The sequence below is a fragment of the Megascapheus bottae genome, chromosome 16 (genome assembly GCF_031878675.1).
Source record: "Megascapheus bottae isolate mThoBot1 chromosome 16, mThoBot2.hap1, whole genome shotgun sequence".
NCBI lineage: Eukaryota > Metazoa > Chordata > Mammalia > Rodentia > Geomyidae > Megascapheus > Megascapheus bottae.
The window spans coordinates 37530511-37557874 of record NC_143524.1 but is presented as its reverse complement, the minus strand read 5'-3'; the positions used below and the strand labels follow the sequence as shown (position 1 = coordinate 37557874).

General features: G+C 40.9%; 1 protein-coding gene and 1 non-coding gene across 2 annotated transcripts; both read right to left on the bottom strand.

The window, feature by feature from the left end:
• Window positions 1-1697: 1697 nt before the first annotated feature.
• Eif4g2 (eukaryotic translation initiation factor 4 gamma 2) lies at window positions 1698-11412 on the bottom strand. Its single transcript, XM_090349263.1, has 22 exons — window positions 11283-11412; window positions 10985-11111; window positions 10621-10686; window positions 9808-9948; window positions 9076-9178; window positions 8512-8643; window positions 8361-8427; window positions 8115-8266; window positions 7770-7880; window positions 7525-7608; window positions 7335-7433; window positions 7115-7256; window positions 6839-6999; window positions 6400-6513; window positions 5682-5807; window positions 5219-5323; window positions 4924-5139; window positions 4582-4840; window positions 4054-4258; window positions 3706-3917; window positions 3475-3596; window positions 1698-2523 (listed from the first exon to the last, which is right to left on the bottom strand). The coding sequence occupies exons 1-22, from the start codon at window positions 11410-11412 to the stop codon at window positions 2458-2460; spliced, it is 2940 nt and encodes a 979-aa protein (XP_090205389.1). The 3' UTR covers window positions 1698-2457.
• Window positions 6125-6346, bottom strand: LOC150053177 (small nucleolar RNA SNORD97). The gene has a single exon (XR_016538186.1). It is a non-coding gene; the product is annotated as a small nucleolar RNA SNORD97 (small nucleolar RNA).
• Window positions 11413-27364: the final 15952 nt, after the last annotated feature.

Sequence of the window (27364 nt, the reverse complement as noted above, 5' to 3'; positions counted from 1 at the left end):
CTTTTCTTGGTAGCCAAAAGTCATGACTGGTCTACATTCCTATCTTGGCGGAGGAAGGCAAGCTTTAAGACTGGGACTTAATGCTAATGAAGAATTGAGTGCTAGAGCACAGGCTGCTGTTGAGAATGGACTAACTGGAGAAAAGCAGATTTTACTGGACAGGGTGAGCTGACTTGTATTTGGAAGGCAAACTAACAAGCTTTGGTATTTGTTGGGGGGATTAAGGGGTTAAGAGCATTTGGTTTTCTTGAGAAGTTTCCATTGGAGGTTAAGATGGAATGGGCAGTCAAGAAGAAAACCAAGCAGTCTCGGGGGCCGGGAGTTTGGCTTAGTGGTTAAAGTGCTTGCCTAGTATGCATGAAGACCCGGGTTCGATTCCTCGGTACCCCACATACATAGCAAAAAGCCAGAAGTGGTGCTGAGGCTCAAGTGGTAGAACTCTAGCCTTGAGAAAGTCCAAGGACAGTGCACAAGCCCTGAGCTCAAGCCCAGGACTGGCAAAAAAAAAAAAAGAAAACCAAGCAGTCTCTGGGAAATAAAATCAAAAGAATGGCTGACATAAATTGTCTACAGCCATGTACGGTGTCTCACACCTGTAATCCTAGCTCCTCAGGAGGCTGAGATCAAAATTCAAAGCCAGCCCAGGCACAAAAGGACCTGAGAACCTCCAGAAAATGGTAAGTGGGGCCTAGCTCAAGGGTAAGGCAGTAGCCTTGAGCTGAAGAGCTCAGGGACAGCACAAGTTCAAGCCACATGACCCATAAACAAAAATTGTCTACAGGACAAAACCATATTGGATGTAGTCCTCAGCTCACTAGTCATCTTCAAAGCTCTGGGAATGAGGTTACAGGGAATGCTTTATTAAGGGGAAGATGTGGTTGCAACAATTCTTTCAATAAGGAAAAGACAAAACTTGAAATAAATGCCTTAGGAATAAGGCATGACTATGACTATACAAATCTAAAATGTTATATTAGCATAGATGACCATTTTACACATGGCTTCCACAACTAGGACACAAAAATAGGTGGAGCATCTTCTGACATCACACCATCTGGTAGATCCAACAGTAACCATTAGGGATTTTCACCAACTAAAACTAGGCTATTTGGGACTGGAAGTGTAGCCTACAGGTATTGTGTTCTAGCATGCACAAAGCCCTTGGTTTGATTCCTTAGTATCATATTTACAGAAGCCTGAAGTGGTAGTGTACAAGGGTAGAACATTAGCCTTGAGCAGAAAGTCCAAGGGAAGTGCCCAGGCCCCGGAGTTCAAGTCCCAGGACTGGCAAAAAAATAATAAAAAAAGGCTATTTGCTCTTACATGCTAGAATAGCAGCATACTTTATGTACTATGAGCCAAGCCAATGCTAGGTCTAGAACTGTCACATGGCTTGGGAATATGGGTTCCATCTGGAATTAGTATGACTTCTTGAGGGAACACAATCTTTCTGGGAATAGGTAAGCTACTGGGAATGTTGTCTACTGAGTAGAAGCTATGCCTTTTAGACACTAGCAATCTACTTTAGCATGACCATGTCACACAGTGGCATGTCCCCCAAACTCATGGGATTTGTAACCACTGTCTGATTAGACACATTTTAGAATACTGGTTTCAGTAAGCAGACTTAAGAGTAATTAGTGAATTCGAATTCTGGCTCTCAGCATTTTCTGAAAAAGGATACTAAATTCATGACATCAAGTATCACAATGTTTATTGATAGATACAAGTATATAAAATCAGGGCATGAACATGACTTGATAAATTAAGTAGACTTAATTTCAATACTATAATAAGAGGGACCAATTCAAATTCTCACCATTTGTTTCACACCCACAAAAACCACCAAGGGCATTAACGATCTCTCAAAACTGATCAGCTTTGTGCAAGTAAACCATGTTTCTTTTAAAAAGACTTGTGCACTTGCCCAGGCTCAAGGATATTAAAATCTAACACATAAAGCCCATTACTAGAGGTAGAAATACAGGCAATATACTATTACAGCAACAACCATCAATTACAGTTAAGAATTTTTCTGTAACAACCAAATGGATAATCAAATATTGCAACAACTCAAGTATTACTGAGCAAAGTGCATTTCTACAGTATTCAGTGTTGCTATTCAGTTTTCTAACTTAAAACAGCCTATGATAACTGGCAGCAAAGAAGGTCCTTGCAATAGACTGCCTCTGCTTGAGAACTTATGATGTAATTATTGCATGCTGCTAATATACTATCTAAACATTAAAGATACTCCTAAAATATTTGATGGTAGACTATGATTAAGACATTACACTACAAAAAAACCTTATGCAGAAGGAAACCTTACTGACGTGCTTCTGCTTTAAATATTGTGAAAACATTACAGCGGAATGAATTTTCGCAGTGGTTAGGTCAAATGCAGTTACATCATAGCAACAGTATGTTTTGCACAATTTAAGGCTTTGGCTGGTTCTTTTAGTCAGCTTCTTCCTCTGATTCTTCTTCTTCAGCAGTTTCTAGCCAGGTTAGCCACTGATTCACCTGCAAAATAGGTTTGTAAGATTAATAAAATTAGTAATATTTAAAATTGACAATGCTGTTTTGTTTTGGGATATCAGAAATTCATGATACTCCTCAAAGTAATTAATCTAGACTATTGTTTTCCATGGACCTACTAAATCAGACAGTTGGTGATCTGTCCAGAAGTTTGCCTTTGAACTCTTTACCAAACTAAACTTTGGAATGTTCTGAGTATGCTAAAAGCTTTTCCTTCAGAATCCAATTCCACTTGATAAAAGGGCGGGATATAAATCTTTTTGTCAAGGCAAGGTTTAAAAAACAAAAAAAAAAGGCCTTAAATCTTAAATCCAAACTTTTGTGTAGCTGTTACTTCCCCTAAATTGTTAGTATATGTGCTAACGTATACTAACAAATTGTATATATATGCACACATATATGTATGTATGTATGTATGTACGTACATACGAGTGTATGTATGTATGTATGTTAGTATATGAGGCCTGAACCAAGAGCCTAGACAGCTTAAGGCTGTGCTCTACCACTTATGCCTGAGGGTGGCTTCAAACCTTAAATCTTCAGATCTCTGCCTCAGTAGCTAGGATTACAGGTATGAGCCCCTGGTACCAGGTGTAGAACCATACAGGCAAGGAAAACTACCGGGACTTTGTCATTTTTCAGCTCAATGTGTGCTGTTCATTTGGAATACTACCAATACCAAAAACTGCAGAAGCTGAATTTTAAGAAAACTGTAGCTCATGACTGTAATCCTAACAACTCAGGAGGCTGAGATCTGAGGATCACGGTTCAAAACCAGCCCGAGTCCATCAGACTCTTATCTCCAAATAATCCACTAGAAAACTGCAAGTGGCAAGGGGTAGGGTTGTAGCCTTGAGCTGAAGAGCCCAGGAACAATACTCAGACCCAAAGTGCAAGCTCTACAACTGAATTCCCCTCGCCCCCCAAAAAATTTACCTGGAACAAAGCCTTGCCTTTCCCTGGAAACTCTTGGGTTATATCTTCTTTCCAAGCCAAGAAAGCTTCCTCTTCAATAATTTCCATGTCATAGAAGTGAACAAAAAAACGGAGTAACATGCCTGAAGGACAAAAGAGAACAGGAGTAACATGCCTGAAGAACAGAAGAGAACTATATTCCAAGTGCTGCCCCTCAGCCACCCCTCCACATCCACATATCAGTCATCTCACCTTTTGGGAAGTTGCTGTTGTAACAGTGCACCTGCAGAGCATACAGGGCACTGACCTGCAGATCAACGTGATCATGAAGGAATTTCTGCATCACTGGCTTGAAAGAAAGAAGCAGTTGTTTCTCCTGCTCTAACTGTTCTTTGGAAGGAGCAGAGGAAGAATCTGTTTCATCGCTGGGTGGGCTTACTTCACTAGAAATGTACTGTAAGAAGCTAGACAAAAAAGTGGTTGTTAGAATCCGCCAGATCACCTCTGGCTCATGGACAGCTCTTGTCTCCCCACACTTCCCTGTACATTTTTTTTTCTATCCCAAAGCATAACTTTCTGAATACAGACCATTCATCTTACCTAGTCATTAAGATGTTCACAAATCCTTTATCTACATGAAGTTTGGGAGAGATGTTATCTTTAATCCATTTATATATGGTTTGAGGGGATGGATCCAATTTTATTTGCTTCAAAAGTTCCTTCTCCAATTTGAGGAGTGGGAATAAGAAACTTAGTCCCTTTCCTTCCAAAATCTCCAACATACGATCCTTATTCTGATCAATTTCTGAAGAAAAAAAAAAACACATCTGTATTACTAATTTTACCCAGTTGGCCCAACTAGGAAAGATTTATATAAATGGCTCTCCAGTGTACACAATTTACATAAGTGGTCAAAAAACCAATCCCCCAAATAATTTTATGATATACAGGGCAATTATAAAGACAAATAATTTTATGATATACAGGGAAATTACAAAGACTTAATCTCCTTATGTAAAAGTGTTAGCAAAATCTACTCAAACTTTATTTGGCAGAATAATCAACCAAGTTGTCTGACTCAAAGTGTTATGAGTTTCTAAATATAGTATTAAATTAGTGTTCTCTTACCTGGGAGCATTTTCTGCATATTGACCTTGCTTTGTTGAAAAAGTTCTGTTAACCATTCTCGATCTTGCAATTTAGCTAACTGCTGAAGGCAAAGTAAGAAGAGAGGGAAATGGGTGCCACTCTCCAGTGGTTGAGCTAGTTCTGAAATGCTCACCAGCTCTGAAATGATGGCACGAGCTGCAAACTGTGCTAAGTATGATTTCACCAAGGGGATGTCAACCTCCAGTTTGGGGCACTGGTCCAGTACGTTCAAAAAAGCCTTAGAAGGAATATAACATTATCAGTTTATCAGTTTTCAAATTTGAGTAATTTTCTTATTTTAGAATCAATAAAGTATTCTACCTGCATGAAGTTGTCACTTGTAGCTATTCCTTCCTGTTTGAGTAAGCTAATCAAAGAACTTGCTTTTTCTTTATCTTCATCACTTCTATCTAGTGACAGGATGATCACTTTACTTAACATCTCAGGAAGAAAGTGTTTAGGAGCTCTCATTTCTCGTACACCATTAACAGCCTCATTTGTATTTCCACTATTCAGGTATTCAGTCACAACTGTTTCCTTAAAAAATGTACAGTCTGATTAGTATCATATGTATACCCAAGAACTAGAGACATTTATGGGATTATATGAAACTTACAGTTAATTTAAGTAGTTCTTCTTTTGATGGTGGTGGCTTTTTGCTGGTCTTGGCAGGCTTTTCCTGGATAAGTGGTGGATTAGTTTTGAGACCAAGCTGAGGAGTCTAGAAGACAAACAGATGTGATTTAAAAAATGAAATAGATGGAAGGTTAACTTTTTTTTTTTTTGCAGGGGGAGGTGGAACTGGACTCCAGGCATTGTACTTGTTTGACCGTCCTCGCACAAAAATTCAAAAGAAGGTCCTCACGGCCAGGAGTTTGACCTAGTGGTTAGAGTGCTTGCCTACCATGCATGAGGACCTGGGTTCGATTCCTCGGTACCATATACATAGAAAAAAGCCGGAAGTGGTGCCGAGGCTCAAGTAGTAGAGCTCTAGCCTTGAGAAAGTCCAAGGACAGTGCTCAGGCCCTGAGCTCAAGCCCAGGACTGGCAAAAAAAAAAAAAAGGGTCCTCAAACCTACCTGTCCCAGAGGAGGTGTTTGAGTGCGTGGTGGTTGTGCACTGGGAGGAATCATAGTTATCTGGGGCTGAAGCTTTGGCACTTGATTTTTATTCATTAGGAACGATTGAGCAGGCCTCAAGCTAATCTGGAATGGAAAACAAATCATAACAGATGTCCAAGTTAGCAGTACACAGTTGGCTAACACCTCTTAAAAACCTAACTGTGTACTGGGGGCTGAAATATTTTTCTCTAAAAACTAAAAAGGCTTCTCCGTATTCCCGTTAGCTCATTTCTTCAAAAGAAAAAAATCCAAAATCGGATCACAAATTACAAATCTTACATCTGTACATTTCTCCCATGTTTAGTATTTAAATATTCACATAAAGAGTTAAAAATGCCTTTTCTCTTAGTCACAAACAGTATCTGGACAACCATCTTCCTCACACTAAGTTTTAAAGAGATTTGCCCTCATATCTCATAATCTTCGCTCATAGGACGCTGGAAATACAAAGAAAGTAGTAGTACAGAGGAGGGAGAGGGAGAGAGGGAGGGGGGGGGGGGAGAGAGAGAGAGAGAGAGAGAGAGAGAGAGAGAGAGAGAGAGAGAGAGAGAGAGAGAGAGAGAGAGGAAAAGAACTCCAGCATAAGTCCTCTTAAAGCGTCTTTTTTTATAATCATCGGGCAATAAGATTTCTCAATTGACAAACTACCATATATAAGTAACGTAGGCAAATGTACCTCATCTGCATTAAGCTGTCCCTTCTTAGAAAACCGAGGTGGCATATCCTTCGACTGTCCTTGCAGCTGGGATAAGAGTCCCTGACTCTGGTTATGGTAGAGCTGGCTTAGCCCCTATTTCAGAAAGGGAGAAAGAAAGTCTAGATAAAAAAGGGGGGTCCACAAATTATGCTAATGAAGTACCAAAGGGATGAGTCAAGTCATAAGGAAAGCTTAACTGAAATTGCCCAGAGAGGTTAAAAGATGAAAGAATAAAAATCTAACCTGTCAAAGTGATTTTACTAGTACTTTACTAATCTTGAGGTAAGCATTCCATTCAATGTGAATTGTCATAAATTTGGTGTAGGAAATTACACCTGAAATAGCTGTCATTTTTGAAGGCAAGATAAAAATAAGACCTGATTAACATGTCCTCCTGAAGCATTACTAAATGTCTTACCTGGCTTTTCATAAACTTGCCTCCCATCTCTCCAAACTGTGATTGTGTGGGAGGCATGATGTGTCCCCCATGGCCATTGAAGAGTTGATTTGAACGATGACGTCCCATGGTGGGTGAAAATCTATCCTGGATGACTCCTGGACCAGTACCAATTCCGCTACCTTAAAGCACATACAATATCAAGTCTGAACTTTACTCACATTCAAAACAAACAAACATGTATATATAAATATATATATATAAGCTTTAACAAAGCATTGTTTTATTCAGCATTACCTGGCATTTGTCCAAACATATCAGCAAGTCCTCCAAGTGGGTCCCTATCCATTTTCATCCGGGGTGGCATAAACGGTCCCTCCAGAAAGAAGTCACTTCTCATCCCTTGAGCCATAGGAGCAGGAATAAACACTCCTAAATCCTTTGGAAATGAAGTGAGAATAAGTATTTCCCATCTCTATGTACTATGTCACTTAAATAACAAACAAAAGAATCTTACCTTTACTGCATCTTGACGGATTTGATTGATCGTCTTTGGTCCATTGTCAAGAAAAGCCTTGCGAGGAACCCAATGATGTTCTCGCAACTCTACTGTATCCTTTAGGCAGAGGGGAAAAATGTAATTTTACTTTAATACTACTGAACAGAAGACCCAGAGCTTACAAAAAAAATTCTCAATAAAGTTTTACCTGCAGCAGGAAACGAATCCTTGCTGGCAATTCCTTACTTAACATCAAGGAGCACATTCTGGCAAAGTATTGATCCATTAAGGACTAGTTTAAAAAAAAAAAAAAGAGGTTAAGGGGAAGAAGTAAACCAAGTAAGTATCTACAGCTATATTAAAATGACCAAATAGGGAACTATTATGTCCCCCAGAACAAGCTGTTTGAACAAAAGACAAGCTACACATTGCTTGTCATGAACAAACACATACCTTGGCTCGTTCATGGTCTAATCTAGGCCCCACTGTCCTCATTATCTGACAGAGGCACTCCAAATCCTCTCCCATATCTTTGAGTTGGACTCTCTTCTTCTTTTCCAAAAGCTATAAAAAGAATGAAGTGACACACATTAATATAATTTTCCCTGCATTTTTGGTTCAGAACCCCTCCTAATGAAACAGTTTCAACACAGTTCTACCTCTATGTAGTAAAACATCCACATTTCCGTATTACTGTGCTATATAGTTTCAGTAAAATGACACTCATTTAAGTAGCCATTCCCTGATGGCATAAAGGTATTCTAAATTGACTTATTTAAGCCCAATAGTTTTACTTACTGTTTTGATGCACTTATGAAGGATAGATTCATGAATAAGATCAAGCTTGCCAAGTTCTCCAATGAATTTGATGTTTCCCAACATCTTGATCTTAGCAATGGCTCTCTGTTCCTCCTCCTCGGGGAGGAGGGGGTTTTCACGCTTATCGTAGACTGAAGAGGGAAAAGATACACACAAAAAAAATCAACACTGATTTTCAAACTGAAAATATATACTAACTAACTTAGCATCCAATAGGATTCTTACCATCAACATTTCTGGTTCGGTTTTCAAATTCATCTTGTAATTTGGAAATTAGGAGGCGTCTGAATGTCTATATGGAAACAAAAGCTATTTGTAAGCCTTCCTAATGAACTTTATGTAACAAACCAATTTTTAAATAATCATCTACACTTACTGTGCTTTGCTTCTGTCCTGGTTGACCCTCTGCTGCTGGGCCATCAAAGTTTGGTGCATCTTCTGCCAATCGCAGACATAGCTGAGCATACAGTGAGCTATACTTTGGCTCTTCTAGGGCTTTGTCCACAATCTACAGAAAACATTATTTTTTAAGAGACCATGGGTATGGGTTCCAGATCCCCAGCACCACAAAAACATCCACATGGAATCTTAGCATCATTCAAATATATTCCTGGGGCCAGGAATTTGGACTACTAATAGAGAGCTTGCCTAGCACGCACGGAAGACCGGTTCAATTTCTCAGTATCACATACATAGAAAAAGCCAGAAATGCTGCTGTGGCTCAAGTGGTAGAGTTCTATCTAGCCTTGAGAAAGGATGGTGCTCAGGCCAGTTCAAGCTCCTGGACTGGGGGGTGGGGGGGGGAAGGGAGGTCCTTATGCATGCTATATGTTGAGATTCTATCAATTATTATATAATTCTTTCCATTAATGGTTAAAAAAAACTTGATATCTATATTTATTCCCTCTCCTTTTGAGATAAGCTAACACTTAAAACTTACCAGCAGTATGACCCCTTTAAGGATGAGTTTAGACTCTACACCCACATTGAGGAGCTCAAGGCATAGCTTGTCAAACTTTTCAGGAGTAAGCTTATTTAGTATGCTGGGGAAGAAAAAAAAAAAAAGAATCACATTTTAAGTGTGGGCCAACAAAACAGCATTAAAATAATGTTGATTTTTCTACTTGTTCCCTTTAATACCAAGACATGTGTCGTTACTCATCCAACTCATATGTGGAGCCCCAGCTTGTCATATCAGAGCTGGACCATAAGCTTTTATCATTACATAACCCACTTCACTGGAGTATGTATGCCAGCCCAAGATACAAGTGCCACTATATCAAGGCTCATAGGTTGTATATAAATGAACGTCTAAAAGGAGACTAAAATATAAGTAATAATCCCTAAATACCAATATACTGCTTCGCAGTTTCAGTAATTTACTGAAAAAAAATTTTCTCTGAACAAAAACTTTTAGTATATATGCTAATTCCTATTTCTTCCTTTCAAGAAAGGGACCTTGGGGACCAGGAGTTTGGCCCAGAGGTAGTGCTTGCCTAGCATGCATAAAGACCCAGGTTCGATTCCCTGGTACCAAACAAAAAGCCAGAAATGGTGCTATTGCTCAAGTGGTAGAGCTCTAGCCTTGAGATAGGCCAAGGACAGAGCTCAGGTCCTGAGTTCAAGCCACAGCACTGGACCAAAAAAAAAAAAAAGGGACCTTGAAACTTACCCTCTTACTTTCCTGAAGATTGCATCATGTCGTTCTTTTTCATTTGCGGAGTTGTTTGCTGCGGAGTTGTCATCTCGTCTAGTGCTTCGTGCAGGAATCCATTTCTGAGCGTTTTGCCCTGGGGTTTTCCCCAGGAACTCGCTGATTAAAAAAAACACAACAGTATTTATAATCTAAAGAAAAACTATACACCAAAGATCACACTGATAAAACAAAACCTGAACAAAGCAATTTAAAGTGGTATATATAGGGCTGGGAGCATGTCCTATCCTAGTGGTAGAGTGAATGCCTAGTATGCAGGAAGACCCAGAAGTGGTGCTATGGCTCAAGTGGTAGAGTGCTAGCCTTGAGCTCAAGCCCCAGGGCTGGCCAAAACAAAAAACAGAAATCAAAATCATCTACATTTTAAAAGATTGCTGGGTCTACTGCTTCTGCTTTTTAGGTACAGGGTAGGATCTAAAAAGAAACACACATTTCCATGTGATGACAATGTGCTGCTGACCTAGAAGCCATACCTTGAGAACCAGCTCCAAATGTCTTATAGCATTGCATACATACCACTTTACCAATATCAAATGCCAGGAAAATATCAAATAATAACTGGTACTGAACACAGTAATAACTCAAAATAAGGAAAAAAGTAACAGTTGGAGACTGGATGGCTGGTCATACACTAACCTTTTACATTTAGCAACCATCGCAGCAAAATTAGAATTCATAATATCTATTGCTGTGCCTTTACTGTTACATTTGGGAATGACTTCTAATATGAATCAATTATTTGCAAAAATTATCTTCATGCATTTATTATACCTGTTGCCAGCAGTCTTGGGATAGTGCTGAGGTGCACCCCTACTTCCTCCTCCGCCCGAAGAAGCACTATTTAATTAAAAGAATAATTCCTGGTATAACGATTATGTCATTTCAGAAGGGATAAAGATTATACTTTAAAATTACATCAATGATTGAAATTGAGTCTAATAAGTTGTGTCTAATAAGAGACGTAAAAATAAGTAATTCGTTTATTTTTTAAATAAGCGATTAAAAGGTCAAGATTAAAAAAAAACATTACAGCAAAGTCTGAATTAGGTGCTGTAGTAGTAGTGACTTGGTTTTATCACTGACTTTTGTATTACAAAAGGACCACCGACCCCCCCCCAAGCCAATCTCCACATACCTGAAACGAGAAGCACCCCCTTCTGCAATCGCACTCTCCACTTTGGCGGCTTGACAACGAAGAATCTTCAAAAGAATAATATTAATGGATGGGGTGGGGAGGGGAGGGGATGGGAGAATTGAAAAACCTAGAACAAGAAAAAAAAAAACACCAAAATTAGATACTGCTAACATACAGATTTACAAACTTCCCACTACAACTTTTTTTCCTATCTTGGCACTGCAGTTTATTGAACTTCCACTGCATTGCAGAGCTCATAAAAACCAAAACAGAATGCACTAAAAAGACACAAACGGACCAAACCTTTTGTTCAGCCACTTCGAAATTCCCAAGGAGGGAACCCTTGTTCGATGGTGCCAAAAACGGCTTCCACAGAGAAATACAGCTACACAGAACTCGCACGGCCTTTGTAACTGAACGAAGACCATTACACTGAGCGCGGGTGACGGCGGCGGCGCGGGCCGCCTCGGTGGAAAATGTCTGCCGCCCTAATGGCGCCAGCAGCCAGGCTCAGCAGGCCTCGGCGGGCGGCTCCCCCACGGCTCCCCATCCGCCCGCCCTCCCGCGGAGGCCCAGGACCCGCGCCCGCCCTGGCCCGGCAGCCGGAAGCCCAGGAACGCAGCATGGCAGCGATCCTCCGCCCCGTTTTTCCTTTCCTGGGAACAAAAGAGCAGCGAGTCCTCCCACCCAGGCCCGAGTCGGGAAGCGCCGTCGACAGGCGCGCCTCGCGGCCGCCAGTGGCGAAGGGCAGGCCGCCCCCACCGGCCCGGAGTCCGGCTCTTTGTTCTCGGGCAGGAAGGCAGCCCCTCCCGCCCATAAATCCCGGAGGTGACAGCCGCCCCGCCGCCACCGCCGCCGGGGCCCACAAAGGCGGCGAAGCCCCCCTCGCCGCCTCGGCCCGGGCCCTGCACACCTCCGCCCCGCCAGAGGCCCGGCTCCGGGACTCCTGCGCCTCGCTGGTCCCGCGCCAACGGCCGGGCCCTGCCGCGGGCCACGTCCGCCCCGCGCGAGCGCGCGCCCCGCCACGCTCGCCGTCCCGGCACGCTGCGCGTCGACCCGGCCGGCCGCGGCCGCGACGGCCCCCGGCCGCGACCTGACGGCAGCCCGGCCCCGCCCGCGGCTCCGCGGCTTAGCCCCCCGCGACGGGAAGGGGGAGCGGAGGCCGCGGATTTCCAGGCCCCCGCGGCGCCGAAGAAGCGCTAAGGAGGGCCGCCCCGCCCGGCTCCGCCTGCGGCCGCCATTTTGTATCGCTCGAGAAGAAGCGGCCAGGGACGGCGGCCATTTTAGAGCGCTCCGCTCGGCGGCGGCGGCGGCGGCGACTCCACTCACCTTCACCGAGAACTCAGCAGCTGCCACCGCAGCTGCCTCCTCAGGATCCGGTCGTCGGGGACGGGGAAGGGAGGGGAAGGGGGACGGAAAACAAAAAAGGGGAGGGAGGGGGAGGAAGGAGTCGGGGACGGCTTGAAGCTCTCAGCTCAGAGGAGTCGCTGCTGCAGCCACCACCCGGTACTCGCCGACACCTCCATAGAGCTCCAACTCGCTGCTGGCGCTGAGGCGTGTCTGAAGCCGAACTTATCACTCTGGGACAGACGAACCCACCAGAGCCGCCCGAGTGGCTCCTTCTTCGCCCAATCAGCAGCCGGGATTCCGTCCGCCACCAATCCGCACGGGGCAAAGGGGAGGAGCCACCGACCAAGCTCGGTTGCGGCGCAGCCCCGCCGCAGTGCGCAAAGCCATATTCGCGAAGGCTTTGGGGCCAAGCCAGTGGCGTAAGGGGAGCGGAGCGCTGCCGCGTTGCGGGACGCTTGCGCAAAGCCCCGAGCCCTTTGGAGTCTGCGTCGTGGCCCCACGGTCTGCTCGCCCTGGCTCTTTGTTCCCGAGTGTGTCTCCCAAGGATCGAATTGTACAAGCTCCGTTTCCCGCTTCCCTCGCTTCCTCTCTCGGGAAGGAACGGGAGGAAAGCGCGCTTTCTCTTACCTAACGTGACTCCGTCTCCGGGGTGTCAGCACTGATTTTCCTGCGCCCTCGAGGACGTGGCCCGGCGCCCTGGGCCACGGCGTGGGGAGATCGCGGGGTCCTGGGCTTTTGGCCGGAGGGAGATAGGGTGGGGAAGCCGGGCCTAGCTCCTAGGTGTCCCGCGGGTCCAGCTCTGCGGGGCCCGCGGGAAGGCAGCCGTCGGCTAGGTTGCTCTGGCACCGGGTCGGGAACAGCTTTCCCCCAGAGAAGGTCCGGCCAGCCGCCACCGCCGAGCACCCCGAGCCCGCCAGACTTGAGGAGAGTGCTTGCGGAGAGCGGGCGTTATTTTCATTTTTAAAGAAGCATGTTAAAGAGTCGTCGGCAAAAAGAGCCTTTTTGTTAAAAAAAGGGGGGGGGCTTAGCTTTCAAGGCTGATTTATACTTTAAGGCTATTTATACTTAGGTAAAATTTCGAAGCATGGGCACATGTATTCCATTTGTGACATTATAGCTTTACAGAAATGGAGTCGTGTTTCCATCTATTTAAACAACCAGAAATAATCCTATCTCCATGGTGTACCTTCAGTTCTTGATACGATCTATAATCAAAACAAATTGTGTGTTTTAATATGCATGACTTAGAGTGCTCAATAAAGGGCCAGATTTTCAAAGACCCAAACTCAGTCTGACAAGTCAAAACATCTCTTAAGTTGATACAGTTCATACATTTTTCCAGAGAATTGGACTCTCCCAAGCATTTAAATCTGATAATAAGAGGGTGTGGTGTGGCTCTTAAGATTTCCAGCACAATTCTCACCTCCTTAGATCTTAGGATCTAAGGATCACTATAAAAGGTGTTATCCCCCTCATTTTACTAGATTTACTACAGTTATTGCTAGGAAGTCAGTTTTACTTGAACTTTAAGAACTGGGGGGGAAAAGTTTATTCTTGGAGTTAGCTACATCTAAAAAATAGTGCAGAAGTTTTGAGGACAAAATTCATTTCAAATACTGGAGGCTTCTCGTAATTTCAGGACATTTCTAGTTTCCAAATAATACTAGAATATTATTTCTGTAGGGCTTTACTGTTTGTGATCAGTATATGAGAAGTTTCGTATATATGGCATTTTTACACAACTGGCTGACATTGATCAAATCTACAAAATATATCTGTATGGGAGGAAGAGTGGTATTTAAAAACATTATGCTAGTGTAGATGTTAGAGAATAGTCACCTTAATACCTGGATGTTATAATAACTAATAAGGAACCTGAAACTCAATGTTTGAAATTAAAAGAGGTTCCACTCAGTCTTTTATGAATTGTGAATCCTTCTGCTGTGGGGTTTACAGGTCTGTGTACATGGCAAAGGGGGAGTAACTAACAATAGAACAAGTAAAATTAAAGACAAAACCTTTCAATAATCTTGTAGTTAGTGGTAGATAAAAATTCACTATTTTGGCAGTGCAGTAGCTCACCCCTATAATCCTAGCTACTTAGGAGGCTGAGACCCGAGGAGGTTCAAAGCCAGCCCCCCACAAAAGAACTCTTATCTCCAATTAACCTCTAGAAAATGGGAGGTGGGGCTTGGCTTGAGAGTAAGGAAGTAGACTTGAGCTGAAGAGCTCAGGGACAGCACCCAGGCCCAGGTGTAGGGTCGGTAACTTTGAGTTGAAGAGCTCAGGAACTGTGCCCAGGCCAAGTTCAAGCCCCATGACCTCCCTACCTCCCCCCCCAAAAATCACAATTTTGAAAAGCTTCTATCCCATCTTGAATACTTGAAAATCGTAAGTCACCATTTGGAACTCAGCTGTAAGCTCATGGAAAATTGAATTTTAAATATATTCACTTCAAACTGCTAGTTTTACATTTGTCAGTTTTCTATAGGTCTGAAAAACTAATTTTCCTACTTATTATCTAGTATGTTTTTTGCATTATTTTAACTAATCATGTTAAATGGTGGTTGTTGTAATATGAGTGTTTTGTTTTTGTTTTTGGAGATAAGGTCTCACCATGTAGTCCTGGTTATCTGGCTTCAAATTCATGATTTTCCTGCTTTAATCTCCCACGTGCTGGAATTACAGGCATAAACTACCATAGCTTACTAGTTGTTATCCTAGCATGTGCTGGAACATCTGGTATCTCTGTGTTTAAGGATTCTCTGTCTCAAGCTCAGATCTCTCATTTTAAATCCAATTCTGAATTTCTAACAGCCTACTGATTAGAGAGGCAAATGTGCAGTCTTATTTCGTTTGGGCCACACACAAGTCCTCCCTCCTTCCAACACACATCAGGGCTTGAACTCAAGGTCTTAAGCTCCAGCTTAAGACTCTGCTGCTTGAGGCATAAATCCACTTTTGGCTTTTTGCTGGTTTATTGGAGACAAGAGTCTTTCAGATTTGTCTGGTTAGAGTGGCTTCCAACCTTGATCCTCAAATCTGTGAGTCGCTAGGACACAGGTGTAAGCTACCAGGGCCCAGCCACCTATTAGTTTTTTGTTTGTTTGTTTGTTTTGCCAGTCCTGGGGCTTGAACTCAAGACCTGAGCACTGTCCTTTCTCAAGGCTAGAACGCTACCATTTGAGCCACAGCACCACTTCTGGCTTTTCCTATGTATGTGGTACTGAGGACTTGAACCCAGGTCTTCATGTATGCTAGGCAAGCACTCTTACCACTAGGCCAAACTCCCAGTCCCAAACACCCATTAGTTTTAAACATTTGAATTAGTTGACATTTATGTAGTCTATAATATGTAAAAATGCGCGTGCACATCCTAGTCCTGCAGCTTTAACCTTAGGCTTAGAGCCTGAGCACTGTGCCTGAGCTTTCTTAAAGCTCAAAGCTAGCACTGCCACAGCTCCACTTGTAACTGGACTGTGATCTGCCTATTTTGCATTTCTGGTCGTTTCCACTATGACAGACCCTTGGCTCTGAATCCAGTTTATGGAGTCTTGTGGACTTTTCTGCCTGGAATGGCCTGAAAGTACAATCCTCCCAATCACAACCTCTCATGTAGTTTAGGATGACAGGCATATAGCTGTGCACCCAGCTTTGGGGTCTTGAAAATATTCTGCCTAGGCTGCCCTTGAACTTTAACTCTGTCATTTTCAGCCTCCCAAGTAGCTTGGACCATCTGTTAGCCATAAGCACACAGCTAATTGGCTTGAGTTGTTTTTGAGTTGCTAAGCATCAACAGATTCCGTATGTAAATGGTTATCTTCTCACTATATGGAAAAGGAATCGGACCAGTGGAGCTCAAAATACCTTCTTTCTCACTTACTGTGACTTTTTGGGGAAAAAATTATTTGTTATATCTCCTTTGGTTTTCAGCCTATAAAATGAAATAATATTATTTGCAACGTTGTAAAATTTTTGGATGTAAAGCACATAATAGACTGTCATAGTAATGTTAATAGTTTCAATGATTTTGATTACTGACTTGTTTCGGTAAAGAATCTCTATACTAGAAACTTGTTTTAGCTGGGCACGTGGTGGCTCATGCCTGTAAATCCTGGCTATTCAGGAGGCTGAGATCTGAGGATCAAGGTTCAAAGCCAGCCAGGGCACAAAAGAATCTGAGACTCTTACCTCCAATTAACTCCTAGAAAATGGGAAGTGAGGCTTGGCTCAAGGGTAGAGTGGTAGGCTTTAGCTGAAGAGTTCAGGGACAATGCCCAGGCCCAGGGGTAGGGTGGCAGCCTTGAGCTGAAGAGCTCAGAGACAGCACCCAGGCCGAGTTCAAGCCCCATGGTCCACAAAAAAAAAACAAAAACTTGTTTTACTTCTAACCTTTTGGTGATTAATTGGAGATAAGAGTCTCACAGACTTTTCTGCCTGTGCTGGCTCTGAACCAAAATCCTTACATCTCAGCCTCCTGAGCAGCTAGGACTACAAAGGTAAGCTCTAAACATTTTGGATGTGAAGCACATAACAGACTGCCATAATACTGTTTGATTACTGAATTGTTTCTGCAGAGAATCTCTATACTGAAAACTTGTTTTACTTCTGATTTTTTAGTGCTTAGCTCTAAACATTCTTGTATTTATTGTCTCCCCACAGTATAACTTTATGCATTGTTATTAAGCCTTAGTAGGTTTTTTCTCCTGAATTATTGAAAAATTCTAGTTGTTTTTCCAGTCTTTCCCCTATAGTCTGTATATTTGTTAGGTCTTTCTTCCTTAACACGCCTTTTTTTTTTTTTTTCAACATAAGAATCTTAAGTGTTACTACTTTCTACATCTTTGCTTTCACAATGGTAAACCTGAGGACTTTTAAAATATCTCAAAGTCTTTGTAACTAAGACCAGATAAATCTTAATCTCTAAGAGCAGAATCCAGACATCAATAGTATTAAAAGCTCCCCATGAATGTCCATGTAACAGTCATGATCTGGAACTACCACGGATGCCAGAGCATTGTAGAAAAGAAAATGATGTTCTAGAGATGATAAAGGACTTTTTTATTCCCAGGAAGGAAAAGAATCAGAACTTAGGGATCTCAAATCGCGTAGGGTTGCCTTTCAAGTCCTTCATATTCTGGCCTACTGTTACTAACCTTATTTTTCACCACTCCCAGGCACCCAATCTTCTCTCAGAGAGCTGGTAAGACTGGAATTGCCATCCCTAAAAATTCACTCCTACTAGTGCAATTTTGAGGCCACCTTCATTTACTTTCTCTACCAATTCCTAAATTACAGATGGGAGTATAAAACTTCATTAGTTCTCCCCTAACAGAGTAACTTCTAAACTCCTCAGTTTGATATATACCGTTCTTTATCACCTGATTTCAGACTACTTCTCTATTTGTAGGTACACCATACTTTCATTCATATTTATCTTCATTCCTAACATGGTTGTATAGTACTCATATTGTTCTCTATAATACTTGTGCTCTATATGATTGAAATTTAATGGTCTTTGTTCACCGAAAGACAAAAGTTAATGAGTTAATATATTAATGGCTAAGCAAGGAATTTAGGTATAATCTTTTCATGTAGCTCACAATGTAGAAAAAAGATAAAATAGATCAATTACAAACATGCAGGAAAGGGGTAAATTTGCTATGTTGGGCAATCAAGAAAACTGCTATATGAATTATTTAAAGCTAATAACTTTAGTTGACCAAAGTGCTGTTTTAGGGAAATTAATCTTGTGGCTTATGTGGAATGAGTTGAAGGGCAAACCTGGAGATAAAACTAAGAAAATATTTGATTATTTTATTTTACTGATTTTTAAAAACTTTTTTCTTTAGAATTTTTGTCTGTTTCGTTGGCTCTACGAATTCAACTGATCAGGCAGAATAAGGATTTATTCTGGGTTATCTTCTCTTTCTTCTGTTTATGACTTTATATATCAGTTGTATGATTTACAAATTTCTTTCTCTGTCCTTGACTTACCCTTACCCTCATGCAAGCTATAGATATATATCATCCATATTTACATGCCCACTAACTTTTCCTTTTACCTAATAGGCATTTCAAACTTAACATATTCAGGATAGTTTTCTTCTATTGGCTACCATCTGTCAGTTAATTAGGCCACAAATTGGTAAAACTTTCTTCTTTTGTCTTTTATCACTCATGACCAATCCACCAGAAGTTCTATTGGCTCTGTATCTGAAATACACTTAAACTTGGTTCACTTACTTGATCTATATTGCTGTCATCTTACTCATCACTGGCCTTGATTGCCGTGGGTCTCTTAGAACTATCCTACAACTCTGGTTTTTTTTTTTCTCTCCAAATACATTCTCTTTTTCGAAGCTAGTCATCTTTCAAAAATGTAAATCAGATAATGCCAGTTTCATGCTTCAAACCCTCTAATCTTGGCTATACATTATAGTCACAATAAGATCCAGAGTACTTATTACGGTCTACATGACCTTATAGGATATGGCCCTCAAATATCATCCTGATCTTACTTCTTACCATATTTCTGATCAATCACATTGACCTTTTACCTATTCCTAAAACACTGAAGCTCATTAAAAAAAAACAAACAAACAAACAAACTTAAACATCTTCCTTAAACATGCAAAAGCTATGGTTACTTTTTTAAGTTTCACCACTCCAAAAGCTCTTATCCCAGTTTCTTACATAGTTAGTTCCCATTATCCCCCCCTATAATTTAGATTTCATGTTGAATAGCCAATTCTGTAGAATACTCTGATGGACTTGAATGTAGTTTAGTGGTACTGCAATTGCCTAACATGTATAAGGCCTTGAGTTCACTTCCCAGTGCCATAGGAAAAGCTTTCCTCATTATCCTATGGTTCCCCTATCACATGACTCATTTGATTTATTCATAGCATTGTCTGAAATGATTTTTTTGCATTCTTTTCTACAAACTGTGTAACATTGCAACACTACAACAATTTTGTCATTTTGTATCCCTTAGAATTTTTTTTAGAATTTTCCTTTCTCCTTGGAGTTTTAAAAGTTGACTGGCTGTTGTGTAAAGAATATATTGGAGGGCCGGGAGTTTGGCCTAGTGGTTAAAGTGCTTGCCTAGCATGCATGAAGACCCAGGTTCCATTCCTCGGTACCACATACATAGAAAAAAGCCGGAAGTGGTGCTGAGGCTCAAGTGGTAGAGCTCTAGCCTTGAGAAAATCCAAGGACAGTGCTCAGGCCCTGAACTCAAGCCCAGAACTGGCAAAAAAAAAAAAAAAAAAGAATATATTGGAGAACAGGCTAAAGTTCAGAATAGATTATAAGGGTTTTTTTTTTTTAATTAGACTAGAGACATACTCAAACTTTAATTAGCACAAGAGGACAAATATTGCTTGCAGTTTGCTGTAATCAATAGTTTATTTCATTTAAGAAAATTAAAGTTAGAAATTGGGAGAAATTTATCTGCAAGGAACATTTCTGAAGGTGATGAAGACAACTGGCAGCAAATTAGATAAGAGATGCAAGTTATGTATAATTCCTACTATTCTTTTTCCTCCAACAAAAATAAAACATATATGAATATAGTTACTGGAAATAATAGTATAGAGATAATATTGAATCCATTCTCATTTATTAAGAAATAATAAGCTGGGTGCTGGTGGCTCACACCTATAATCCTAGCTAGTCAGGAGGCTAAGATCTGAGGATTTTCAAAGCCAGTCCAGCACCAAAGTCCATAAGACTCTTATCTCCAATTAACCACTAGAAAACCACAAGTGGGTGGCACTGTGGCTCAAGTGGTAGAGCAAAAGCTTTGAGCTGAAGAGCTCAGAAACAGTGCTCAGAACCAGAGTTCAGGCCCAGTGACAAACAAAAATTTTAAAAAAAGAAAAAAAGAAAAAATAATTTGCAACTTGTTATAATTATACTTTATAATTATATATAATATACAGTATATATAATTATAAATGCTATAATTATGTTAGTGGCAATACTTATTTATAATACATCTTAACAAAAGTGACCAAAATGTGTTAAAACAATGCAGCTGAAGAATCACCATTCTAGAAAATACTAAGTATTGGGACTGTTATCAAGAAATATAAGTGCAATAAACCAATTATTTTTGTCATGCTTTGGAAGTCAGAAAGTACATGTTCAGAGCATATATTCTTTACATAAGTAATAATTTACAAAATGTTAAAGTTTACATTTTGAAGAATGCTTTTTGTGTACCAGTTGTGGAACTTGAAATGAGGTTCCAGTATTTTCCCTTAGCGTTTTCTGCTCAAGGCTGGGGCTCTAACACTAGAGCCACAACTTCACTTCCTTGAGGAATGATTTTTTTATGCAGAAATATTGGTTATTGTTGTTGTTATGGATTGAATTCAAGTCTTGTTACATGCCGACCTCTACCACTATACTACACTCCTAGCCCATGAGAAATATTCTTTTCTTGTGTGTGTGGAACATGAGGCTTGAACTCGGTACTGTCCCTGAGCTCTTCAGCTCAAGGCTACCACCCTACCCCTGGAGCCACAGCCCCACTTCCTGTTTTCTAGTGATTAATTGGAGATAATAGTCTCAGGGTCTTTCATGCCCAGGCTAGCTTTGAACCGCAATCCTCAGGTCTCAGCCTCCTGAGTAGTTAGAATTACAGGTGTGAGCCACCACACAAGGCTAGAAAGTAACCTTTAAAGAAAAATCTGTTCTCTAGGACAGAATACGCTTCCTTGTAATTGTTTTTCCTGGGTTATCATAATTTTCTTCATAGGTAAACCATTTTCATTCTTGGTATATGGTAATAACTTCCAATTTTTACCATATCAGAATTGTCATTTTATGCTGCAAGCATGGCTCAGTATTTGAAACTCTGAGTTCAAATTCCAGGACTGCAAAACAAACAACGATTTTCACTATTAAAGAAGCACATAAACATTGTGTATAGAGATTCCCTTCTTAAATACTTGTTTGTTAAACATGGCATTTGAAATATGGTATAGAAAAATCAGTGTTAATAAAATCTTTTAATAAAAAGAGCACAGAAAGAAGTTAAGATGACCTGAAGGAAATTATCTGGTCAACATAGTTGAATTAATTAATAGACCATTGAAGAATATATCTTTTTCATTCAATTCAGCAGTGGGAGGACAGACATTTGTAAATAATGAAAGTATAGCTGCTAAATTCAGAGTAGAAATGTGATTTAAATATGTTTTAAAACAAAGAAAAAAGCCTGGCTCAAGATTACCAAAAGGTTTGGAATTTTGAGGAGTTTCTGAAAGTTAGAAGACAAATGAGGTAAAATTGGCAGAAAAAGAGTCAAACTTCAAGCTCAGACATACTAGAAAACATGGGAGTTGGGGCTAGAAAGACACTATTACTCTAATGGCATTCATGAAGAATTCAATCTAGTGATAATATAAATTTCCATTTAACTAAAGGAACTCTTGGGTTTGGGGAGGAGAGCATTCTTTCCTTGGATATTAAGAATTCCAAAAGTATAAAGCAAGGCTAAGCGAAATGACCTCCAGGATATGGAAACAAGGTTTATCTCTTGATTGTTGTTCCTAGTGTACGATATGAAGCTATTTCTTTTCTCTTCCAGTCCCCTTAAGGTTTATCTCACTGTATCTGACTTTGGTTCCTAGTATATTGTATATACATTTTCTTGTGTGGTTGAAAATGGGAAGGTAAGGGAAAAACAAGATGAGTGGGAGAGTTAGGGGAGGAAAAGTGGGAGAAAAACATGGGAAGGGGTAAAAATGTTCAAGAAGTAATGTACCCACTACCTGATGAACATAACTGTAACCCCAACAATAAAATAAAAAAAATTATAAAGAAATATTTATACATAAGGATAAAAAGACAAGACAAAGCTCAAATATGTAGGAATAAAAAGCCAAACATTTTAGCAGTGGCTTAGAAAGTATAATAGTGGTATGGGGCCGGGAGTTTGGCCTAGTGGTAGAGTGCTTGCCCAGCATGCATGAAGACCCGGGTTCGATTCCTCGGTACCACATACATAGCAAAAAGCTGGAAGTGGTGCTGAGGCTCAAGTGGTAGAGTGCTAGCCTTGAGAAAGTTCAAGGACAGTGCTCAAGCCCTGAGCCCAAGCCTAGGACTGGCAAAAAAAAAAAAAAAAAGAAAGTATAATAGTGGAAGAATCTCTCAGCTGAGAGAAACGGCACACTATATTTGTTTATTATTGGTTCTTTTCTCATAATACTGTAGGAAAACAGTTAATGGACTTTTTCTTCTGAACAATGCCACACAAATATTCTTATGTCACATATTCTTTGTTTACAACTTTAAAAATATTTTAACGAACATTGTTAAAGGCTATACAAAAACAGGTTGTGGGTCATATTTGCTCTTAGACTAGAATGTACTAATCCATGTGTAGTTCAACATTCTAGATTTTGAAGAATGTTCTTTCTTTGCACTCAGTATCTCATGCCTGTAATCTTAAACTACTCAAGGACATTGAGCTGTTAACCATTAAGGTTCAAAGCCAACCTGGACAGGAAAGAATGTGAGACGCTTACTTTTGATTAATCAAAACACTGGAATTGGAGTTGTGATTCTTGTGATAGAGCATTAGCCTTCATCAGAAAATTCACAGCAACAGTGTTAAGGCTCTGAGTTCAAGCCCTAATGAGCATGTGCATGTGCACACGAGCTCGTGCACACACAAATGGTCTTTCCTTGCTCTCATTGAAACTCTCATTCAATAATCCTGAAGGCTGTTTCTCCATAATGGATATACTGTACTGTAACACCAATGAATTTTGTAGATATTCTGGGTCACCAGGGGTAAATACTATGTAGCCTGATAATTCCTTTGAGAATCAAAAGTTTTCTTTCCTCCTGTGCACAGATTTACTTCCTTTGAGAGAAGGCTGAACAAAAAGATTTGCATATCATACCTGTGATATAATCCAAGATCCTTCTCAGAGACATGGATAGGGATATATTGTGCTCAAGAGAAATACTGAATACTTTTTTTTTTTTGCCAGTCCTGGGATTTAAACTCAGGGCTTAGTCTCAAGGCTAACACTCTTGAATCACAGCACTACTTCCAGCCTTTCTGTTTCTGTGGTACTGATTTAACTGAACCCAGGGCTTCATGCATGCTAGGCAAGCACTCTACCACTAAGCCACATTCCCAGCCTCTCAGTAGTTTCAGTTGGAAATAAATTTCAGAGTTGACTAGCCAGGCTGGCTTTGAATTGCACTCTTTGATCTCAGCCTCCTGTGTAGCTAGGACAGGGGTGTGAGTCACTGGTGTGTGGCTCATACACATAGGATCTTAATCAAGTTTATAAGAAAGTGCTGTGTTAATTATGGAATTATGTTTTAGAGAGGTACTGGTAAAATTTATCCTAAATAAAATATATCCTTATTTAAAAGAACTCTCAATTTTATATGGCCAAAATAGTTATTAATTCTACAGTATAATAATTATTGATCTAAACACAATGGTAAGAGAGCTGGGCATTAATGTTATGGAAGCTCAAATCACCAACATGTTGAAAGGGGAGATATAGCTCAAGTGGTAGACTTCTAGCCTTGAGCACAAAAGCTCAGGGACAGCACCCAGGCCCTGAGTTCAAGCCCCAGGACCAGCACAAACAAACAAAATCTTTGCGTATATATGAGTGAAGACTGGTCCTTACACAATCCTTTAGCAACATTGCCTCTGTGCTTTCCCTATTGGCACAATTTTTTTTTTCATTTCCTCTTTGTGTGTGTGTGGGGGGGTGTCATAAGGCTTGAACTCGGCCTGGTCACTGTCCTTGGACACTTTTTGCTAGCACTCTGCCATTTGAGCCACAGTGCCACTTTCAGCTTTTTCTGTGTATGTGGTTCCAGAGAATCAAACCTAGTGCTTTGTGCATGGTAGGCAAGCATGCTGCCACTAGGCCATGCTCCTGGCCCCTGAAAAAGAAATTTCTTGTCCCAGCATTCTGGAATCCTAGAACCCCTTTCTATATCTCATAATGTGTAATCTTAATGTCAGATATTTATCTTATCATTACAACTCATCTTTGGCTACTGAATCTCTCCTGTATTGTTGAACCTCCCTCCTGTATTGTTGAACCTCCCTTCTGTATTGTTAAACCTCCCTCTACGATCAGTCAGGCCCAACGTGTAGCAATATCTATTGCAAGAATTCTCAACCCAGGGATGTTGAGGAAGGTTGTACTTCAAAGGACATTTGGTGATGTTGGCAGATACTTTTCATTGTCACACTAGGAGGAATGTTCTACTGATCTAATGAATTGAGGCCAGGGATAATACTAAATTCCCTACAGTGTTCAGAACAGGATCCCCTAGCAAAGGATCAGTTGACCTATATATGTCAGTAGTGTTCAAGTTGAAAAATCCTAGCTTAATTATAGGGCCAATTTTTGTTCAATTAGCTCTATCTGAAGGAGTTCTGTTTCCCCCTAAGTTATACAATAAAACATCATCCTTTATTCCTGTCCATACCAACTTCATCCCCTACCTTCATTAGGCTTTAATAATTTACAATTTCTTAATAACTTTTATTTGTCAGTGCATTGTGCCTAACAAAGCTAAGAGCAATCTGAAAGATGGTATTGGCTCTCTCTCATATTCTATATCCCTGTTGTATATAATCATATTAATTCATAAATAAAGAACAAACAGATGAATAACCTGTAATCTTACCTACTCAGGAGACTGAGATTGAGAGGAAATTCAACACTATCCAGGGCAAAAAGTTTGTAAAACCCCATCTTAATAAAAAGCTTGGCGTGCAGTAATTCATACCTGTTATTCCCACTACAGTAAGGCAAAGTATAAATAGGACTATAAATGAGGCAAACATGATCAAAAAGTGAGACCTTAGGCTGGGATGTAGCTCCGTGGCAAAGCGTTTACCCAGCAAGCACAACATCCTGGGTTTGATCCCCAGTACCAAAAAAGAAAAGGCAAAAACAACAACAACAAAACCCACTCCCCCCTCCAAAAAAAAAAAAGACTTCTTTAAACAAATAAATAAATGCAAAAAGTGCTTTAGCCATACTTTAAGTGATGGAGTGACTGCCTGCCAGGTGAAAGACTCTGAATTCAAACCTCAGTACCACTAATCATAATATGAACCTGCATTTAGACATTCTGCATTTCAGAATGTTCCCACTCTTAAGACTCAAAAAGAACAGAATTCTTACCTGAAATTTTCAATCCACTTGAAATCAAGCAAATCAAATCTTTTTGGTTTCATGAATCTCCATTTCAAACAATTCTTGAGCTTTCTGAGTTTTATGTTGAGTTTAGATTTATTTATTTATTTATTTGTTTATTTATTTATTTATTTATTTATTTCTGCCAGTCCTGAGGCTTGAACTCAGGACATGAGCACTGCCCTTGAGCTTTCTCAAGGCAAGTGTGCTACCAATGGAACCACAGCAGCACTTCTAGCTTTTTCTGTGTATGTAGTACCATGGAATTGAACCCAGGGCTTCTTGCATGCAAGCGCTTTACCACTAGGCCACTGGTGGCTCATACCTGTAATCCTAGCCACTCAAGAGGTTGAGAATCGCAATTTGAAGCCAGCCCAGCAGGGAAGTCCATGAAACTCTTATCTTCAATGTGCAACTCCGAAAAAGCCTGTGGTGCTGTGGCTCAAGTGGTAAAGTGCTAGCATTGGGCAACGAAAAAGCTCCAGGACAGTGCCAAGGCCTTGAATTTAAGCCCCAGGACAGGCAAACAAAGCAAAACAAAATAAACAAAAAAATACTTTTGCCTAATCAAAATCATTTCTTTGCAATTGTTCTCAAAGAGAGATTGTCCAAAAAGAAATGTACTGTTAGACTCCCGCTTTCCGCTCTCCGTTCTCCAGAAAACTGCTGCCGTCCGTGAACCAATTGAAGTCCGCATTCTGGAGGGGACAATCTGTCAAGTCAGGCCGAGTCCCATGTACTTCTGCAAGGATCTGCAAGCAATCATGGGGTTCTACTTCCCCGGGCTGGGGTAGTAAAGTGGCTGGATTTAAGGCAATCACCGGTCCAAACCGGATTCTCTCCTTATCCAGGAGCATAGCCTGATAGTGAGTCATTTTGGACAATTTCACCCCTTTCCTCTTCAGTCTGCTTTTATTAGGGCACTAATTACATGCTCTCTTGATCTCATCACCTTCCTAAGGCCTCATCCCTATTCTACCACTCAGGAGTAAAGATTTCAACACAAAAGCCCGGTGTGGTGGCTCACGCCTGTAGACCTAGCTACTCAGGAGGCTGAGATCTGAGGATCTTGGTTCAAAGGCAACCCAGGCATAAAAGGACCTGAGATTCATTTCCAATTAACCTCTAGAAAACGGGAACTGAGGCTTTGTTCAAGGGTAGGGGCCGAAGCCTTGAGCTGAAGAGCTCAGTGACAACACCTACGCCCAAGGGTAGGATGGTAGCCTTGAGCTGAAGAGCTCAAGTACAGCACCCAGGCCGAGTTCAAACCCCATGACACCGCCCCCCCAAAAAAAAATTCAACATGGGAATTATCAGGTGGTAAGGTGGTAAGGTTGAAGGTGTGTGGAGCATAATGTACAGTATTCAGATTTTTTTTTTGGCCAGCCCTGGAGCTTGAACTCAGGGCCTGAGTATTGTCCTTGAGTTTTCCTCAAGGTTAGAGCCACAGTACCAGTTCTGACTTTTTTCTACGTATGTGTACCAAGGAATCGAACCTGTGTCTTTGTGCATGCTATAGGCAAGCACTCTACTGCTATGCCAAACTCCTGGCCCATCAGACCATTTTTATTTTATTTTATTTTATTTTTGTCAGTCCTGGGCTTGATCTCAGGGCCTGAGCACTGTCCTTGGACTTTCTCAAGGCTAGAGCTCTACCACTTGACCTCAAAACCACTTCTGGCTTTTTTCTATGTATGTGGTATGGAGGAATGGAACCCAGGTCTTCATGCGTGCTAGGCAAGCACTCTACCACTAGGCCAAATTCCCAGCCCCATTGGACCATTTTTCTAAACTTATTTATTTTTATCTGTATCATTTCTGTGAT

What these genes read in the sequence shown, in the direction of transcription:
- Eif4g2 (XM_090349263.1), bottom strand. Translation starts at nt 11,412, where the DNA reads ATGGTCTTCGTTCAGTTACAAAGGCCGTGCGAGTTCTGTGTAGCTGTA. An exon ending in TAGACCATGAACGAGCCAAG is followed by an intron (nt 7,609 to 7,769) that starts GTATGTGTTTGT and finishes TTTTTAAACTAG; the next exon opens with TCCTTAATGGATCAATACTT. An exon ending in TCCGTCAAGATGCAGTAAAG is followed by an intron (nt 7,257 to 7,334) that starts GTAAGATTCTTT and finishes TCATTTCCAAAG; the next exon opens with GATTTAGGAGTGTTTATTCC.